This window comes from Lissotriton vulgaris, chromosome 12 (genome assembly GCF_964263255.1).
Source record: "Lissotriton vulgaris chromosome 12, aLisVul1.2, whole genome shotgun sequence".
Classification (NCBI taxonomy): Eukaryota; Metazoa; Chordata; class Amphibia; order Caudata; family Salamandridae; genus Lissotriton; species Lissotriton vulgaris.
Genome location: NC_141700.1, coordinates 169,004,979 through 169,024,209, shown reverse-complemented (window position 1 = coordinate 169,024,209; position 19,231 = coordinate 169,004,979). Strand labels below are relative to the sequence as shown.

General features: G+C 44.1%; 1 protein-coding gene across 1 annotated transcript in view; it reads right to left on the bottom strand.

The window, feature by feature from the left end:
- Window positions 1–19,231, bottom strand: part of BRD7 (bromodomain containing 7) — a 266,204-nt gene that overhangs the window by 200,015 nt on the left and 46,958 nt on the right. Inside the window, exons 3-4 of the mRNA XM_086947699.1 lie at window positions 8,301–8,418; window positions 430–484 (exon numbers count right to left, since the gene is read on the bottom strand). Of these exons, the coding sequence (XP_086803825.1) occupies window positions 430–484; window positions 8,301–8,418 (173 nt within the window). The remainder of the gene's footprint in view (window positions 1–429; window positions 485–8,300; window positions 8,419–19,231) is intronic.

Below are 19,231 nucleotides of genomic sequence, written 5' to 3'. Positions count from 1 at the left end.
AAATTTTTGCATTTTTCTAAGTGCCATGTGGCGCATACTTACCTTTTTGGGGGGGTGCATCAGGGTGGCCTTTTGGCCTCCTATCACCCTTGCAATTGCATTCGCAAATTTGCGATTACCAATTAGGTAACTGCAAATTACGAAGGTCTTCCCATTCATTCCTTTGGGCCTTTACGCCCATAGGAATGGAATAGGAAGGCATTCATTAATAGTGAAGCGCAATTTGCGATTCGCTATTAAGGTTTATTTAGGAATTGCTATTTTTTTTCTGAAACCCACATACATTATAGTGACTTCAGAAATTCTGAAGGTTGAGAGCCAAACATTAAGACTATCATTCAATTTCAGGTTTAGAATTTCAGTCAGCATCCTGGATCAATGCAAAATAAATAAGGCTCATCTTAAAGAAATAGTGATGGAGGCACTCACCTCTGCAGTTGTCTCATCAGCTGATTCAAGGCCTCCTGGAGTGGAGTTTGTTCCTCTTCAAAGACAACAAAGCAGAACAAAAGAAACATTTTAGAACCAATTCACCACTTGGATCAACACGTGGCTTTTTGTAGAACTTTGCAAATCTTTCAAAGGGAGCTAGTTATTTGGTAGTATTTGTAAGGAAGCGTTTAAAGCAGACTGCATCATGTGTGCATCACTCAAAAGGGACCTTTTTTCGTTCCTCCTCCCAGTAACATTATAGAGAACTTAAAGAACACAGAATTTTGAACATGCAAAATATCTGAGACTTTAACAAATATTCACAATATACAGGTTACTTCCGATATTATAACTTTTAGATGTTATACATGCGCATTTATGCACCAAGACACCATGGAGGTCTTTTTTTCCTTTTATTTTACGGTTTCAAGACGGCAGAGGCAAATCTTCGAGCAGTAAATTAAAAATGTATAAAAAGTGTGTGCAAGCACATACTTCAGCAGGTCTGGCAGAGAACTGTAGCTGATGAGTCCCAAGAAAAACAAAAAATCAAACAGAAGTGTCTGATGGATTGCTGCCACAAACTGAACAGTATAGAGGAACGATTAATATGGAGAAAGTACGAGATTGGGAGGGAAGGTGGGAGGAACCAAAAAAAATAAAAAAAATTAGCAGGACTGGTTGGGGAGCAACAGACAAGTTTGGGTGGAGTAGTGAGGTGGAAGCAGCATACGGGGGCGAGTAGAGTAACCAAAACACATGTACTCACACAGAGGGCTCAAAGCAAAAGAAAAAATGTAGACATCTGAATGTAATTAGAGGCAGGATATAAGTAATTCAATTGAATGGATGGTAAAGAAGCTATGCCTCCAAGGCATTGACAAACACAGAAAGAGGAAGAAAAATCTCCTTAATAAGAAACAAGCAAATTACATTGACAATGCCAATCAATGATAAGCAAGGGCCTGGCCCACAGTCCGCTGTAAGTATTGATATTGTATACAATTGTTTTTTTGTTTTTTTTTAAAGGCAGCCAAATAGGTCTTTAGGAGTGACCTGAAAAGTGATTGCGCTGCATGACACTCCAAGAATCGGGATCTGTGCTCAATCATACACATTAAAATATTACTTAAAAATTAGAGACCTAACATGGACGCCAACACAGAAGTTAAGGGCATGTATTTGTGTGCTCTGGATAGATGGCAAACATCACATTAAGTAAGCAGTGCAAATAAAAATGTGAAAGGACACGATTTTTTATCTGTATATACGTATGGGCATGCAAATGTGGAGACAGAGTTGGAATTATACTAATTTGTATATGTCAAGAGTTGTCAGTAAGAGGTTTAGCGGAAAGGTGGGAAGAAATGCCTAAGAATTGATTTTTTATCTAGAACACTGAGCCAGATTACTAGTTTGGTAGCCATCCCGTGGAGCACCCCGCCAGCGTTCCGCGGAAGGACCGCCAAACCTGTAGTCGGACCGCCTGTCGGATTACTAGTTTAATACTAGCGTCCGGTGTCTGCTACGGCGGTCCCTTTCTAAGGCTAAAAGGAGAGCCATAGAAGGCAGCGCCGTGGGACAGCCGAAGCACGTTCTTGCATGGGAAGAAATGCACCATGTTGAGCATTTCTTCCCATGCAGGAACACAAAGGTGAGTTGCCTCACCGCCATCCTTTTCATGACAGACACACCGCCATGGAAAAGGTCGTGGTGAGGCAACTTGTAATGTGCTTAGTGAGCATATTGATGCCTCCGACAGCTGCACGACTGCCATGGGAGCAAGGATCCCGGGCGGTTGCAGCGGTCCAACCGCCGAACTCTTGATGCAGTGGGTAGTCCGCCAATTAGGCGATCCACGGACTGTCACAATGACTACGGCGGTTTGACAGACCACTGTAGTTGTAATTAGACCCATTGTCTTTATTTAAATGGGAACATCATAAGTTTTTCCCCCAAGAGGCAGTAAAGCACAAATATTCCTAATTGACAAAAATAATAGTGTTTGAAAAGCAGAATGACTCATGTTCAACTGCCATACTATAAAGTAATATCCATTTATAAAAAATATCTTATTTTTGAAGCTATTTTCTCTGGGGGAAAAAGCTGCATCGAAGATAAGCAATTTACACATGACAGTTTCAATGAAGGAGTGTTCAATGAGGGCTGCCCTAAGTTTCTGATGAGAATACAGCACAAATTCTTGGGGACTCAGATGGACACCACATTCTTGGAACTAGATCGCACATGCATTTACATGCATTTACTGTCATCACCAGCACACTGTAGATGAAGAGATAAATAACGTGTATGTGGTCTGGTGTTTGCACACTCTTACAGGGATTAGTGAAGAAGCATTCGACGACATGTGGATGTGGTTATGGGGCAGATTGATTATAGTTAGGGAAGGAAACAAAGACTCACAGAACTAATAGCTGTGATTTTTATAAAGGTGAGCTTTTGTTATATTAGGTACAAATAGGTTAGCAGAAGCATGTCCGATATACACGCCTAAATCCCAAGCACATGCGTAAAAACTAGATTTATGGTTTGATTTTGAGGAGTTCCTCAGAAAGATTGTTTCCATAGGGCCATCTTTGTGAGAGGCACACTCACAATGAAAATAAATCAGACGACCCAACCTCGAGAATGAAGAAGAGTCCAATGAAAGTTATAATTACATCGCTTATGAAGGAACGTGTGTGAATGCTGGATAACCAGGTTTTATTTTCAAAGAAGTTTTCTGGAGCCTTTCCTTCCCACCCACACTATTTCAAAATAGCTCATGATGTAGCAAACATTTAAATACCTCTATTTTAGATCATATTTCACATAAGCATATGCTTATAATGCAGAACATATTGCTTTCAGAGAGGGAGGTCTTTTTAAGACAGCCTGTATTCACCAAATAGTTTGTCTGATACTGAAGACAATGCACTTCAGGTATTGCAATGGAGTCAATCCCTATGAGGCATAATGATACACCAACAGCCATGGCATGAGAGAGGTTTCACAATCTGAAGTCTATCTTCTAATAGCTGAAGAGGAGTGACAAAAAGTCTGGCAGACAGTTGCACTGTCAAGCAAGACCTAACGAGGGGCAGGGTTTATCTTTATTATAAGCGGGAGCAAGAATATGTGTTCACGGTTACATCAACATGAGGCCTCAAAGCATGTATTTTGTGTATCAGCCCACAGCCTACCCCAGGCACGCCACACAGGTTGGCCCATGTTTGGTTTTACTCACTGCGACTACAAAATACTTACAAGTACTGAACATCAGAAAACTACAATTAACTAAATGATCCCTACTAGAAAGTCCTTATTCGTCGGGACACCTCACCAGAGGTAGCTGTTCGTGCTTTACAAGCATCTGTATTATTATTATTATTATTCGTATTAGTAAGAGCAGGAAAAGCTTAAATCCGTTCAACAAGGATGATACGTTTTGATGGAACAATGTATTACTTGCAATAATTAAGATAAATGACAAATAACTATTCGATTTTATTATAAAATCATAAAAGCACATAGTTTACAGTACATTTATTTGATGCATTTCAGACCGGTAGTGGGGAAAAGGAGAGAGGGGCAAGTTCCACATCCAGTGATCCTAGAGAGGTATACTATTAAATACATTTTGTTTGACACATTCCCTTGTCCGTTAATCATGAAAACATACCCCACTAGCTATTTTTTTTTTAAATACTGTTAGACCTGGCACCCTTGGCGTGGTTTCCCCCTATCGTTTTGCCTCTACCTCCTGTATTTTTGATGCTGTGCTGGATTTCGTTTTTGCTGGTTTAGATGCTTTGGAAACTCTGCCACTTCTGATCAGTGTCAGGGTGTAAGTGCTCCCTGTGTAAATTGTTATTGTGATTGGATATACATGGTTGACATATTTGTATCACCAAGAAGTCCCTAGTAAAGTGCACTGGGTGTGCCAGGGTTGGTGATGACAACTGCTACTAGTGGGTCTGCAGCACTGATCGCGCCACCAACATGGGTAGCCCTAAAATGGTGCCTCAGGCCTGCCACCGCAGTGCCTGTGTGCAGTCTGTGAACTGCCATGTCCTCCTGGTCTGTGTCCCCACTGACCAGGCCTAACCCTTCCCTTTCTGTGCAGATTGGTCACTCCTATGGAAGGCCCAAGGTACCCCCGTGGGCATGGTGCAGTGTATGTGAAAGGTAGGGCATGTACCTGTGCAGGTGACATGCTCTGGTAGTGAATTACAGCCATTTTCGTTTTTCACTACTGTAAGACTATCTTGCTATATAGGCTATCATGGGGGATGCTGGCTACAGTGGCTACCAGCATATCTACCCATAGGAACAAGATAGGACATAAAAGTCTGGTATCCCTGAACTCAGAATTTAATAACACATCTTTTAGGAAAGGTTGTTTTTAAATCCTGTGTTTGAGAACAGCACGTTTAGAAAGTAGCTGTTCTCTTGTCTGACCTTTCTGTGTGCCTTGGCCTGTTTGTGAACTGACTGTCTGGTTTGAGAGTGACAGGGGCTGGGAAGTCCCCAGGAGGCTGGCTGTGTCAGCCCTAGGCTGAATGACTGCATTTTCAACTTGAGTGGTGGGAGGGGATAGCACCTGGGCCTGAATAGGGCTGTGCCTGCCTTCCACAATGCTGGCTCCACCTCCTGCTGGGCGGCTGACAACCCTGTCCCTCACCCTGCAAGGAAAGGAGAAGCCAGGAAAACAAAGTGCTCAAGGAACACCCAGAACTGGTTCAGACCGGGCTCAGGCCCCACTTGCACAAAGAGAACAAAGACTTTTAGGGGTATAAGTACAGGACCCCTGACAAAAGAAAATTAGATCCTGGAATCAAGAATGAACCTCTGCCAAGGAGAAAGCTGAAACTGAAGAAGGAAGACTGTCCTGCTGTTGGTCTGCTGGACTGACCTGCTGTTGCTTTGCTGCCAAGGAGAGGGGAAGGACTTTGCTTTGTGCTGTGTCCCCTGTCTTGAAGGAATCTCCCAGGGCCTGAGAAGAGCTGGCTCCCTGTTTTTGAAGTCCCAAGAACAAAAGGACGTCACCCCCTGCTTCCCTGAACTCTGCTGAGAGAGTTCTGTCCTTCCTAGAGTGCTTGAGCCAGTTGTTGTACCTCTGGAAGTTGTACCTGTGTTGGGAAGCTGGAAACCAAGCTTTTAAAGACTTTCTGCAAGTTTTGTCGCATCGCTCGCTTGCGGAGCGCATCCCTGACAGTGCGAGGAAATTCCCGCCGCTACGAAGGCCGAGATCGTCGCAGCGCCTGTTGCCGCTGCCAGAGCCGTTGCATCCTTCGTTTGTGGGACGCACCAGACCGGTGCGGGAAGATTACCATCGCTGCGAGTGTCGTCGCAGAGCCTGTCGTCGCTGGGTGAGATCGTTGCACCGCTTGCTTGCGGACCACATCACGTCACTGTGAGTGTCGCCGCAGAAGCCATCGCATCGAGGAGCTGCGAGAGGAAGATCACCGCTGGTCCGTGCATCGTCGCCCCAGAGATCGTCGCAACTCCAAAGATCATCGCATCATGCCTTTCCGAGAGAAAACTTGCTACGGAACCTACGCACCGGAATCCATACAAGTCCGCCTTCCTCCCCATACAGACCGGATTTGTCTCAACACGCCCTCTGCTGCAGCGGAGTTGTCGCATCACCTCCCCAGGGTCTCAGGAGCAACAAATCGCTTGTTTTCCACCGCACCAGCTTCTGCTTTGGAACTTTGTCGCCTTTAAAAGGTACTGTTGGCAAAACGTGACGCAAAAGTGAACTTTTTACGCAACTGTGGCTTATTTTAGCGCAACCTTAAGAACTCTTTTTGCAACCATATTCTTGAACTGTGTATGTTGGATTTTTGTCCTTTTGGTCTTGTGTAGTTTAGATTAAATACCTAAATTTTTCTAAACTGTTGTGGAGTCAGTTGTGATGTTTTCACTGTGTTACTGTGAGTGTTGGTACAAACACTTTACACATTGCTTTTGATAAGCCTGACTGCTTGTGCCAAGCTACCAAGGGGGTGAGCGGAGGTTATCTAAAGAGTGTTTCCTCCTTACCCTGACTAGAAGCAAGGGTCCCTATTTGGACAGTGGCACCTACCTCTGCCAACTAGAGACCCCCAGTTCTAACAAATACTATCGGCCTTATTATGGTGTTCTATTTACTGGTGTAATTACGCTATTGTTTAATAAAGTGCCTAGTGCTCATACTTTGGAACAACTATGATCAAGTCATAATAAATTTAAAATACACAATAACAAATTTAATCTTGGCGTCACAAGTACATAAAATATCAAATTACTAATAAAATAGCACATGATTTGTTAGGCCATTGCTTACTAAAATCGTTCTGTGAGCTTTTACACATAAATTAATTAAAAAAGCCTCAAGGTATCAATAATATTAATAAAAGTGGAGTAATGTGAACCTGTTACATTTTGCAGCTCTTTCCCGTTATAATCACCTGGAATTAAACTGTCTGTGCTTGTTTGATGTTCTTTATTGCTCTACAACGTATTGTCCAAGCATTGAACAAATTCCTGGACAGGCTTAAGACAAGGTATTAGTGCTGTCACTTTTCATAATTCTGACATTCTCATTTAAACGATTGGCAGCCAGAATTCGGCAGAATGGGATTAGCCAAGTCCTTCTTGTTTGTTTGTACATAGGACAAAACAAGAAATGGACTTCTTGCAATAAATAATAAACCAAACAAGAATAGACTCTATAACCAAGTAACAAAAACATTCATATCAGGGAACAAATTATACAGATATAATTCGTTTTTCTTAAGGCAAACAAATGCTATTTTCATGACTAAAGATTAACACAAAGAATACAGAAATTGTATTCAATGTGTTAATTCACATTCTTAGAATGTTGAGGGAGACTCATCCCAGCACTTCCTGTCCCAGTTATCTTACAGGGGTGATTGCTGGGACCTCAGAAACATTGGTTCTTCGCATGAATTCCCCTTGGATTCTCATTTGCCGCCTAAATTTGGCTGCCATGTTTTATAAGCATCTTTTAGTGGTGCTGCCCGGGACTTGGTCACTTGCCCACAGTTTTTTATACGTTTCTCCGTAGAAGCCAATTCCTCCTCCATATACCCTACACTAGCACAAACCCTACATTCCAGGTCACAGGCCTTGGTGTACTGGAGGACATCTCTATGGCTTCTAGCACGGACACAGGAAGCCCCGGAGAACACACACAACAGTTCATATCACCCTGTCAAAAGTTCAGCATTTAGAATTAGGATCACATTAATTCTATGACCCTTATCTATTAGATGACTTCTTCAATGTAGCCATTTTTTAAGGAAATGTTAATGTACTGGGATATTTTGCTGCCTACCAAATAAGATGCACATTGAACCATTTATTAAGATGTTTATGTATCATTATTTAAAACATCAAGTAGTTCCAGCAAGCCACAATATTAATGGGTCTTGAAGGACTGTATGCATTTCAGGCAGGGAAGAGGTCAATACAACGGATACAGATCCTATTAGTATTGGGGAGAAGCTGAGAGGAAACATTTTTGGGGACGTTCTGAAGCTGTAGCATCATTAGGGGTGGGGTGATTAAAGGGGCCCACAGAAGAAATGACTTTCTAGATAGGTAAAAGGCAATCCCTGAAATTGTAAAAAACTTTCAATGTCAAAGAAAGGTGTCTACTTTTCATGACTGACACACTGCCTGTTTGACAACCATCCCTAAAGTACAATACCATCTTTGAAGGTTCAAACTAACAGCACATTTTAAAAATAGCATTTGAAGCAGCCATGAAATACATTTGTTTGCAACAAGGTAACAGTTTATAACGAAGAACAGACAACATGACAAAGCAACATTATGTTCAAATTTCCTCCTACCTTCTGGTTTTACTAGTTTTAGATGAGGAGACTCCAAATTCATCTGACTATGAAGCATGAAATCTGCATCACCTTCACCATCATTGCGGCCTCGATCCTTCTTTTTCTCACTCTTTGGCTGGAGAAAAATAAAGATTAAATCAAAGCAAAGAATGCTAAGAGTTCGCAACAATATCTTAGCACAAACAAGAAGACCTCCCATAATCCAACAAGGAGGTGAGGACTGCTTGATCAACCAGGTATGGGCAGCATACATCAACATACACAGCATGAAAAGGACACAAAGGAGATAAAACCATGATTTTCCAACAGCTAGCTACAATGGAGTCACGGCCCTTCAAATGTGTTTTGGCACATTCACAAGTAGTGTAGGAGGACTGAACTAGCTCTAATCAAGTTCAAATGTGATATATATGACACCAAAAGAAGGTCATAGGAACAGCAAAGGTCTATACGCTTTACAGGTTATATGTACAATTCCTACAAGAAACTTGATAGACTAAGTAGAGCAGAGGTACACAGTCTTTAAAGTATCAGGGCACGAGACCTAAAGAATTAACTCGAATTCCTGGAGTTTAGGGATTATTCCAATATCATGGTATTAAATCTTCTCTGAAGACAACAAACACAATGCATTTGTCATAACAAGTTTGATAAAACCATCCCTTTAAAACACATACTTCGGTTCTATTCAGCTTCCTGTTGATCTGGCTCTTCATAAACTGAATTGTAGAGAAATTCATCACCAAACAGCTACAACAACACATTGCATACAATTGTAGGAAAGTGCCCCTTTTTGCATGGCTGCCCCCAGGTTTTGCCTGATGTTGATGCTCTTTTGGCTAAGTGCTCCCTGGGTTCCTGCCAGCCAGGTACCCAGGGCCTAAGTTCTTCCCCTTAAACTGTACTGTTGCACACCCAATAGCCAACTCTCTGGCCACATGTAAGTCACATGTAAAAGGTACCATTGGTACCAAGGGCCCTGTAATCAAGGAGGGCCTCTAAGGGCTGCAGCACATATTGTGCCACCCTTATGGGCCCTGTACCCTGACACACACACACTGCCATTGCAGGCTGCATGTTTTGGTGCAGAACAAGGTGAAGAGTCGACATGGCACACATCCCGGTACAGAATATATACGGAGCCAGCTTCCTACACAATAAACATGTTCAATGCTGCCCATCAGCTTTCCACCCATCCACTTCTGACCACTGAAAAGTGTACCTGGGAGCTCGCTGACTAAATTGTTAAACAGGGATTTTGATGGAGTAGATGCAGTTGTTCTGCTGAACCCGAGTCACCATCATTCATCCAACCACTCTTCTTCAGATCCGGAAAAAAAGAGCAGACCAATAGAAGACGTTCTTAGGACTGGACCTAGTCAGTGGGTTTGGGCCATCACCGATCTAAACCATCCCCAATAACCTACTGGGTGCCCTAAGGATCAATGTTTTTACACCTTTCGTCAGACATGATGAAGCATGATTTTTGCAATTAAAATCCTGCTTGATCAAATTTTCTCATATTTGTGTTATTAATTAAACAAATGACTAATGGCGTGAAGATGACTTTAAATCATTTTACGTGAAAAGCGCGACAAAGCAAAACACGTGCAGTAAAGAATGTAGCATTAGACATGCAGAAAACATGAATACATGAAATATTATTTTATGTGAATTAAAACCTTTACGGGAGAAAGAAATTTTGAAATAATAAAGTTGATGATCCGTGTTAAGTGAGGATGCTTATTTCTTTCCCTTATAACATAAGATGTGGAATCGTGTAATATTTTACTTAGCATAAGCTACAGCCATTTTGGCTGTGGTGTCCATTTCTTTTCCTTCGTAATTCTTTCGTACTCTGCTGTTTGCCTTTTCACTCTGCTTGTGGCATCTATTTTAGTTGACCTACTGACATGGCTAAGCAATGTACGTGCTGGGGGTTTGTAGCTGCCAGTGCACCTGGTCTCGGATATTAACTGTTGACCATTTACTGATCCCATAAGCATTCTTACTCCCCCTCCCACTTTGCTGACCACGTAGTCATTCATCCGCCCTTGTGTGCTGATAGCTATTTCTAAACTTGTTCTTTCCATTTCTGTTCACATGCTTACATTGCAACAAAATGGTATAAAAGGGACGAAGGTTTGTGAATTCAGTGTACAACCTTCTGCAGTACTTGAGTGTTGTGTGGACGTGGTCCCAATCATGAGTGACTAATAAACTTGTTATTTTATTTCAACTCCAGTGCTGATCTCTTTTTGTTAGTCTTTAGAACCCGTGGATGAGAAGGTGACCCTGCACCAGTGTACTCCTAAAAAGGTACATTTCCACAGTTGGCGCCTGATACGTGGGACCCTATCGGAGACACGGCCATCTGAAGGAGTGGTCTTGACGGAGGATTGAAATATTACTGAGGATGCGCACTGCATGAGGAGACACTTGTCTTTGCAGGCAGATGTGACTTTTCCAGTTTTTCCAATTTGACCTTCCAGGTGGCGGCCAGCCTCGACTGGGGCTTTCTTTGGCGTACTTTTTGCAGTGACGATTAGGTCAACCAGAGATCAGCAGGTGGGAGTTGGAGACTTTTGTTTGGTAAGGTCGCTAATGCGGCACTAGTGATTTGCTTGGTTTGATTTTTTTGTTTGGAATTTATTCTTTGCAAAGACTGAAGGCAGGTAATGTGGAGATTGTTCTCTTTTTAGAATATTTGTTACAAGTAGTAATATTTTACATATACTTGTAAAACATGCCTGTTCTCAGCACACTCCGTAAGTGGTGTTGCTGCTCTTGTGGTACCAAGAGAAGTTTAGAGCAAAGTCAGACGGCTCCTCCAGAAGGGACGCTCAATAGAGAGATGTATATTAAATACGGTATTGCTCCCATAATGTATGGTTCTTTGTGGAACAAATACACACAAAAAAGATTCTGATTTACAATGGCCAGTGAATGGGTCATTCGATTCTAAAAAGGTTCAATATGTAGAGCAGTGTTCATTTAAAAGAAAGAGTAGACAGGATATGTTTGATTGTGTAGGTATGTGGGATAAAGAAGTACGAGAGAACATTTCATGAGACACACTAAATTAATTTTGTTTGTTCTCCTCTGCAAGCACCAATTGTGAACGGTGGTAGCCAAGAAGGATACAGGCAACAACAAAGGGTGATGCGGGGGTTTCAATCAGTGAATGACAACCTGATAGGTGAACAGCTGAGCGTTCATCCAGGTAGTTACAGTGGTTATATAGATTTTATTTGGCTATGCTTAAAATTAATTACTATTGGGGGATGTTACTGTTCATGGTTTCTAGCCTGAGTGTGGCTTTGATCAGTGCGATGTATCTATTTCATGAGCAGAAAGTGAGCTAAGAAATTTGTGAGGGCCTGGTGGTTCCTCGAAATGTTTCGACCTGTTTCAAGTGATTGTGCATATGATTGGGTATGTTACCAAATATGATGATATGGAGCATTAAAGTCAATTTATTTTCCAGGAAATATTTTTACATCTTGGGGCAACTACACCAGATTAGTTTTTTCTTTCTTTAAGCACATCCCAGTCATACTGGTTTGTGGAAATTCAAGGAAGCACATTATGATGTCTCTGGGTTTCAAGATGCTGATAGGGACACAGCATGCTGGGCCCTCAGTGCTTCTTTTATTGAGATGTAGAGGAGTTAGGTTGGACACTTCTTAAGAAAGGTACTACATTATTTCTTTCTGGTGTGCAACAGTCTTGCTTTTTCCTCCAACTTCCCCCCAGCCCTCAAGTCTTCTTGGGTGCGCTTAAGTCGATTTACATTGAATTCTAAGTCTTTGACTTTTAGAGGGTTCCCTTCTTTTATGCTGCATACTATCAGGTTCCCGATTATACTATACAACTTGTCTTAGTTTGAGGTCAAGGATGGATTAATTTGTCACTCCCATCATGATTTCTGCCAACACAGGTTTGTATGATATTTTCATGAGTAAGAATCATACTTCACCCTCTTGTAGCTGGCCTTTGCTGCACTAGATAGGTCTTGCATGATTGGGTTTCTCTTTTTGTGTGGAAAGAAAGTTGGGTTCAAGCTCTTTATTCAGCTTATTGTCTTCGATATGGTTAATGTTTGACATCTTCGCAGGTGAATGAATGAATGAATGAATACTTTCTTTTATAGCGCATGGCTACTCTTGAGCATCCCAGCGCTGTAAGACAAAGGAAAGTAAAGACACTATTGGAAAAGGTGCGTCTTTAAGCGCTTCCTGAAGGCAAGGTGGTTTGACTCATGCCTAATGGCATCTGGGAGTGCGTTCCATTCTTTAGCTGCATGCACCGAGAGTCGACGGCCACCCATCCGGGCCAGCTTCATCCTGGGAACTACCAGCAAATTCCGCTGGTTGGATCTCAGAGATCTCACTGATTGGTGGCGACGAAAAAGGGGATCCAGGATAGGCGGGCCAGCCCCATGGATGGATTTATGCGCCATGCACATGGTCTTAAAAGTTATCCTTCCCTTGATGGATAGCCAGTGCAAAGATTGAAGTGCGGCTTTTGCTGAACATCTTTTCGGGACTTTCATGAGTAGTCGGGCAGCACAATTTTGTACCGATTGCAGAATTTTTATGGTGCCGACCGGGGCCCCCATGTAGACAGCATTTGCATAATCCAGCCGTGACATAATCAATGACTGGACCAGCAATCTTCTGGCTTCAAATGGCAGAAGGTCTAGCACTTTTTTTAAGACTCTCAGCAGCCCATAGCAGGTTCCGGCTACCTTTTTTGCTTGGTATTGAAATCCTAAAGAGGAGTCTAGCCAGATCCCTAGGCTCTTTATATGAGTCTTGGGTGCTGGGGGAGGTCCTAGGCAGTGAGGCCACCAAGGATCAAGGTTAATTGGGGCCTTGTAACCTAGGAGCATGATGTCTGTTTTGGCCCCATTTAATTTTAAGAAGGAGGAAGTCATCCACTCCAGAACCTTGGTGAGACATGGGGTCAGATTGTTGATCCCCGGGTTTGAAACATTGTTCCTCACCAAGGAAACCACCAGCTGCGTGTCATCGGCGTAGGTAACAAGTTGGATTCCCCAGGGAAGCACCACCTCAGCCAAAGGTCTCATATAGATATTAAACAGAGTTGGGCTGAGGGAGGAGCCCTGGGGAACGCCGTGATTCAGTTGCAGCTGGCTGGATGACACCTCTCCCTCAAAGACAGAGAAGCTTCTGTCGGATAAGAAAGATTGGAGCCATTTAATGGCCAATCCAGAGACTCCTGTAAGATGCAGCCGATGCAGCAGAAGAGAGTGGTTTACTGTATCGAAGGCTGCGCTGAGGTCCAACAGGACCACCGCAGCACAGCCTCCTGCATCCACTATACCTCTGACTGCCTCCACTACTGCTACCAGGGCTGTCTCCGTTCCCTGTTTTGCTCTAAACCCGGTCTGGGTGGGGTGCAATCCTTCCGTGGATTCAATGAAGGAAGAAAGGACCCGATTCACATATTTTTCAGCTATTTTGCTGATAGTTGGTAATAGTGAAATAGGCCTGTAGTTGGCCAGATCTTCAGGGTCTAAGCTAGGTTTCTTAAGCAAAGCTCTGACCTTGGCCTTCTTCCATTTGGGGGGCACTACACCGGAGGCCAGTGATGCGTTAATGACCTGCGTTATCACAGGGCATACTGTCCCTGATACCTGTTTAAGAACTGCCGGGGGAGCAGCATCTAACGGGGAGCCAGATTTAAGCTTACTAAGGAGACTATCCACTTCAGCCAAATCCAATGAAGGAAAGGCTTTGAGATCTACTGATGGGTTAGAGTCCATGTCCAGGTCCTCCTTTTTTTCTCTCTTCCAATTATCTGGGATGTCTGTCACTGATGCAAAGCCGGAGTAGATGTTAGACACCTTAGATGCAAAAAAGATAGCTAACTCATCGCAGTGTTTCTGTGGATTCTGAATAGGACTAATAGTCCTGGGTGTAGTTGCCAGGGATTGAAAGATTTTAAAAATTTCCCTGGGGGCGTTAGCTGCTTCCATAATTTTGCTCTGATAATATGCGGCCTGTGTGGTTTGTATTAAAGTTTTGTAGGATCTCAGGGTTGACCTATATTCATTTTTCGCAGCAACTGCGTAGTTCTTTCTCCACTTCCTTTCCGCACGTTTACACAATTGTTTGTGTTCCTTGAGTTCCCTGGAGTACCATGGTTGCTTATTAGAACCCTCTCTATGCCGTAGCTCTTTTTTTGGGAGAATAGGATCTAGTGTGGAGTTGATCCATTGATCAAAAGCTTCATTAGCTGCAACCGGGTCCTCATGGGGTGCGGGCGAACAGCTTTTGAGGGCTGCCTCCCATTTTTCAGTGGGTAATCTAGACCATACTCGACTAAATTTTTTTGAATGGAGGCCTTGTGGGTCTGTGTTACTGGGGACCACAAGAAGGACAGTAGTGCATGGTCCGACCATGGTACAAAAGTGGGCTGAGTACATGCTATATTTCCAAGATTGGTGAAGATGTGATCTAATAAGTGTCCACCTGTATGAGTGGGACTGTCCACAATTTGTTCCAGATGCACCACTCTCATGGTCTCCACCAGGCATTGTGATGGCCTGGCATTGACTTCATCAAGGTGAACATTAAGGTCGCCCAAGATGGTAAAATTGGGGGTACTACTGATAGGGAGAGAGATCTTATCTAAAAGATTGTTACAAAAATCATGGGAGTCGCCTGGGGGTCTATAAACCAGGATCCCAGAAAAGGTGCAGGTGGGAGAGAAGGATATAGAAAAACCAATACTTTCACAGTCCGTAAGTGGACTCTCCGAGGTTCTACATCTGAAGTTGTTTTTATAAATAATCGCCACCCCTCCTCCTCTACCGGGCATACGGTCCTGTCTCGCAATGGAGTACTTCGGTGGTAGCGCTTGCACTAGGTATGGGTCTGAGTCATCAGTCAGCCATGTTTCTGTTAAGAATAGAATATCAAAATCTCGTTCATCCAGGAGCAGGTTTATTTCAGTAGCATGCCTTGGAAGAGAGCGACAATTAATCAGGGCGAGGGAAAAACTATCTGAGTTGCAGCTCCTGGGGTTGGGGGACTTACAGTGGGGACATGGGACCGCTACCTCCTCAAGGAAAATATCCCCAGGGCAACTATCCCTGGCCCTTCCTCTAAGTGACCTGAGGAAATCTCCACTGTACCTTACGCTGGTACGAAGGATAGGATCCATGGGTATAGGTCCTAGCCCTGTCCTAGCCCGTCCTGGCACGGACGGGCACAGACGGGCTCTCCTTAGGCGCTCCTTTGGCGCGGTATGGCGCGGTATGGCGCGTCCACAAACGCGTACGCTAGCGCGTAGAGTGACTGTATCAATTTATGCGTTTCAGCGCCGCGTGAACTAGCCCTGCCTCGCAACCACTAGCGCGGCAAGCTATTCCTCACCCAAGATGGCCGCTAAGTTGAATCGGCCCCTGTGGGTCCCGTGAATCGAATACCCAACTCGGCTAAGTGGGAGCTGAGGGTCCCTGAGCAAGCGAGGCGCAAGATGGATAAATACTAAAGCCTCAGGAATGGGTCTGAGTGTCAGGTGCAAATTAAAATAAAAATGTGCAGATTTTAAAAACACGTCAATACAATGCAATACAGTATAATTAAAACAGCTATTCGCAACTAGCTCCCGGCTTCCGCCTCAGGAGCGCTAATATCCCTAGGTCTTACCCGGGCGTTCAACTCTGCTCAATTTATGCGCTTCAGCGCCGCGTGAACTAGCCCTGCCTCGCAACCACTAGCGCGGCAAGCTATTCCTCACCCAAGATGGCCGCTAAGTTGAATCGGCCCCTGTGGGTCCCGTGAATCGAATACCCAACTCGGCTAAGTGGGAGCTGAGGGTCCCTGAGCAAGCGAGGCGCAAGATGGATAAATACTAAAGCCTCAGGAATGGGTCTGAGTGTCAGGTGCAAATTAAAATAAAAATGTGCAGATTTTAAAAACACGTCAATACAATGCAATACAGTATAATTAAAACAGCTATTCGCAACTAGCTCCCGGCTTCCGCCTCAGGAGCGCTAATATCCCAGGTGGATGATTTAGTTTAAGTTGCTGCTGGACTCATTCATAATCCACAACATCTTCCATTTTTATTTAATTGTGGTTCCTGTCACTTGTTGGAGGTGTAAACTACAAACTGCTCCTTAGTCTAATTTCACCTCTCTTCACATTTGAATTTTTAAATCTATTAGCGTTGCCTCTGTTCTACTTGAGATTAACCTTACTCTCCTGATCTTATATTGTCATTGCTTCATGTGAACCTCTGCCTAATGTACGTCCTCCCAGATGTTCTGGAAGGCATGAGGGAAAACAAAATGGATGCTACTATTTAATTGAAGTCTGAGAAAATGGCGCTGAAGCGGAACACTAGCAACTCTAGGAGTTCAAATACTACTGTGACTCCAGGATGTGCTAGTAGGTGGTGAAAGTCAAGTCAAGTCAAGTCATAAAATTTGTATAGCGCACTACATACCCAGAGGGTTTCAAGGCGCTTAGGAAGGGGAGGAGGATTATTTATCAAATATCCACGTTTTAAGCAGCTTTCTGAACGCCAGGTGGTTCTGAGTGAGACGAAGGTAAGCGGGGAGTGAGTTCCATGTTTTAGCAGCCAGGTATGAAAAGGATCTGCCTCCCATGGTGGTCTTGTTGATGCGAGGTACAGTGGCGAAGGCTTGGCTGGAAGAGCGGAGTTGGCGGGAGGGGGTGTAGAATGACAGTCGAGAGTTGAGGCAGTCTGGTCCGATGTCGTAGAGTGATTTGTGTGCGTGGGTAAGCAGTCGGAAAGTGATCCTCTTATTGACGGGTAGCCAGTGGAGGTCTTTAAGGTGACCAGAGATGTGTTCGTTGCGTGGGATGTCTAATATGAGCCTGGCTGAGGCGTTTTGTATTCGTTGTAGTTTCTTCTGGAGTTTAGCGGTGGTACCTGCGTAGAGGGTGTTTCCGTAGTCCAGTCGGCTCGTAACTAGAGCGTGGGTGACTGTTTTCCTTGTTTCGGAGGGGATCCAGCGAAATGTTTTTCTGAGCATGCGAAGAATGTTAAAGCAGGAAGAGGATACGGCGTTGACTTGTCTGTTCATTGAGAGTGAAGAATCCAGGATGACGCCAAGGTTCCGTGCGTGGTCTGTCGGGATGGGTGCTTTTCCGAGGGCTTCCGGCCACCAGGAGTCGTCCCATGCAGAGGGGGATGTACCTAAGATGAGGACTTCTGTTTTGTCTGAGTTCAGTTTCAGACGGCTTTGTTTCATCCATTCGGCGACTTCTTTCATTCCTTCGTGTAAGTTAGTTTTGGCGGTGCTGGGGTCCTTGGTGAGAGAGAGGATCAGTTGAGTGTCATCCGCGTAAGAGATGATGTTGAGGTTGTGTTGGCGGGCGATGGCCGCGAGGGGGCTCATGTATACGTTGAAGAGGGTGGGACTGAGTGAGGATCCTTGAGGTACGCCGCAGATGACTTCAGATGCCTCGGACTTGAATGGTGGGAGGCGGACTCTCTGGGTTCTTCCGGTGAGGAACGAGGTGATCCAATCGAGTGCTTTTCCTTGGATTCCGATGTTTCTGAGGCGTTGTAGAAGGGTGCTGTGGCAGACTGTGTCGAATGCTGCAGAGAGGTCGAGGAGGATGAGGGCGACTGTGTCACCATTGTCCAGTAGAGTTCGAATGTCGTCTGTTGCTGCGATGAGGGCGGTCTCGGTGCTGTGTTTGGCTCGGAAGCCAGATTGTGAGGGGTCGAGGGATTTGTTGGCTTCGAGGAAGGCGGCGAGCTGGTTGTTGACGGCTTTCTCGATGACTTTGGCCGGGAATGGAAGAAGCGAGATGGGGCGGTAGTTTTTGAGTTCGGTGGGGTCTGCTGTTGGTTTTTTCAGAAGGGCGGTGAGTTCCGCGTGTTTCCAGACTTCTGGGAAGGTGGCGGAAAAACATCAGCATCACAGTGATATTGAGTAGACACCACAGCAGAGTGGCCACATCGGAGGTTTTCTGTTGTTCACACCAACAGGTGCTTTCAAGAGTGAGGCAGCGATTCCACACTCAACGCCAACATCAGCCACATACTCTGATGCTGCTCAATACCGCTCGATGTACGATGATGGCTAAGTGACACTAAGACAAAGGGGGCCAGCTCCGAAGTTGCCAGATGCTATCAGAAGCTGAATGGCGACTCAAGGACCTTGAGGGAAGGAGAGTTGTCTACATTGGACCTGCAAAGTACAGGCGGAACAAAGTGCGCTGTGCATTCCAATGATCTCGCCATCAGGCGCTCCAGATACAATGGAATACATTACATCATTCTGCACTTGAACCTCATAGCACATGTCACGACACCAAGACTTGGACAGCAAGATAATCTTTGCATCCTCAAAACAGTTGCATTTCTCAGCAAACTGAAACATGTTGTCGTCTTTTTTGGTTAATCGTTCCTTTAGGCTGCTCATCTGTTACCATTTGGGTTGACTGCACTGTCAATTCATGATTCTATCCTATATTTTGCCGCTATTCCGGAAGAAGGTCTTTTTGTTTCAGTACGTCGTCTATAGCGTCATGTAGGTTGCTCCATATAGCCCAGTGTATTCTTATTGATTCTCGTTTCATTCCGTAGGAACGCCCCCATGGACCAGTTGTTTTTTCCAATGTTGGTCAAGAAGGTCTACCTCGGAGCGAGGTTTATAACGAAAAGCGTGTTGGCGCTTACTCTGAAACTGTCCACACCAGGATACCCATTGGATGGAGGAACCTTGAGCCATCTAGTAGTAAAAATTCAGAAATAAGACTGATGTTTATATATAAAAATGATTTGTTATTATCAAACTTTTTTTCCTAGTCTATTGACAGTAATCTGCTGCTGTTTTTATTAATGTGTGGTATTTAAGTGTAAATGATTAAAGTATAGGAATTTTTTGGTACGTGTGTCTGAGCGAATGAGAC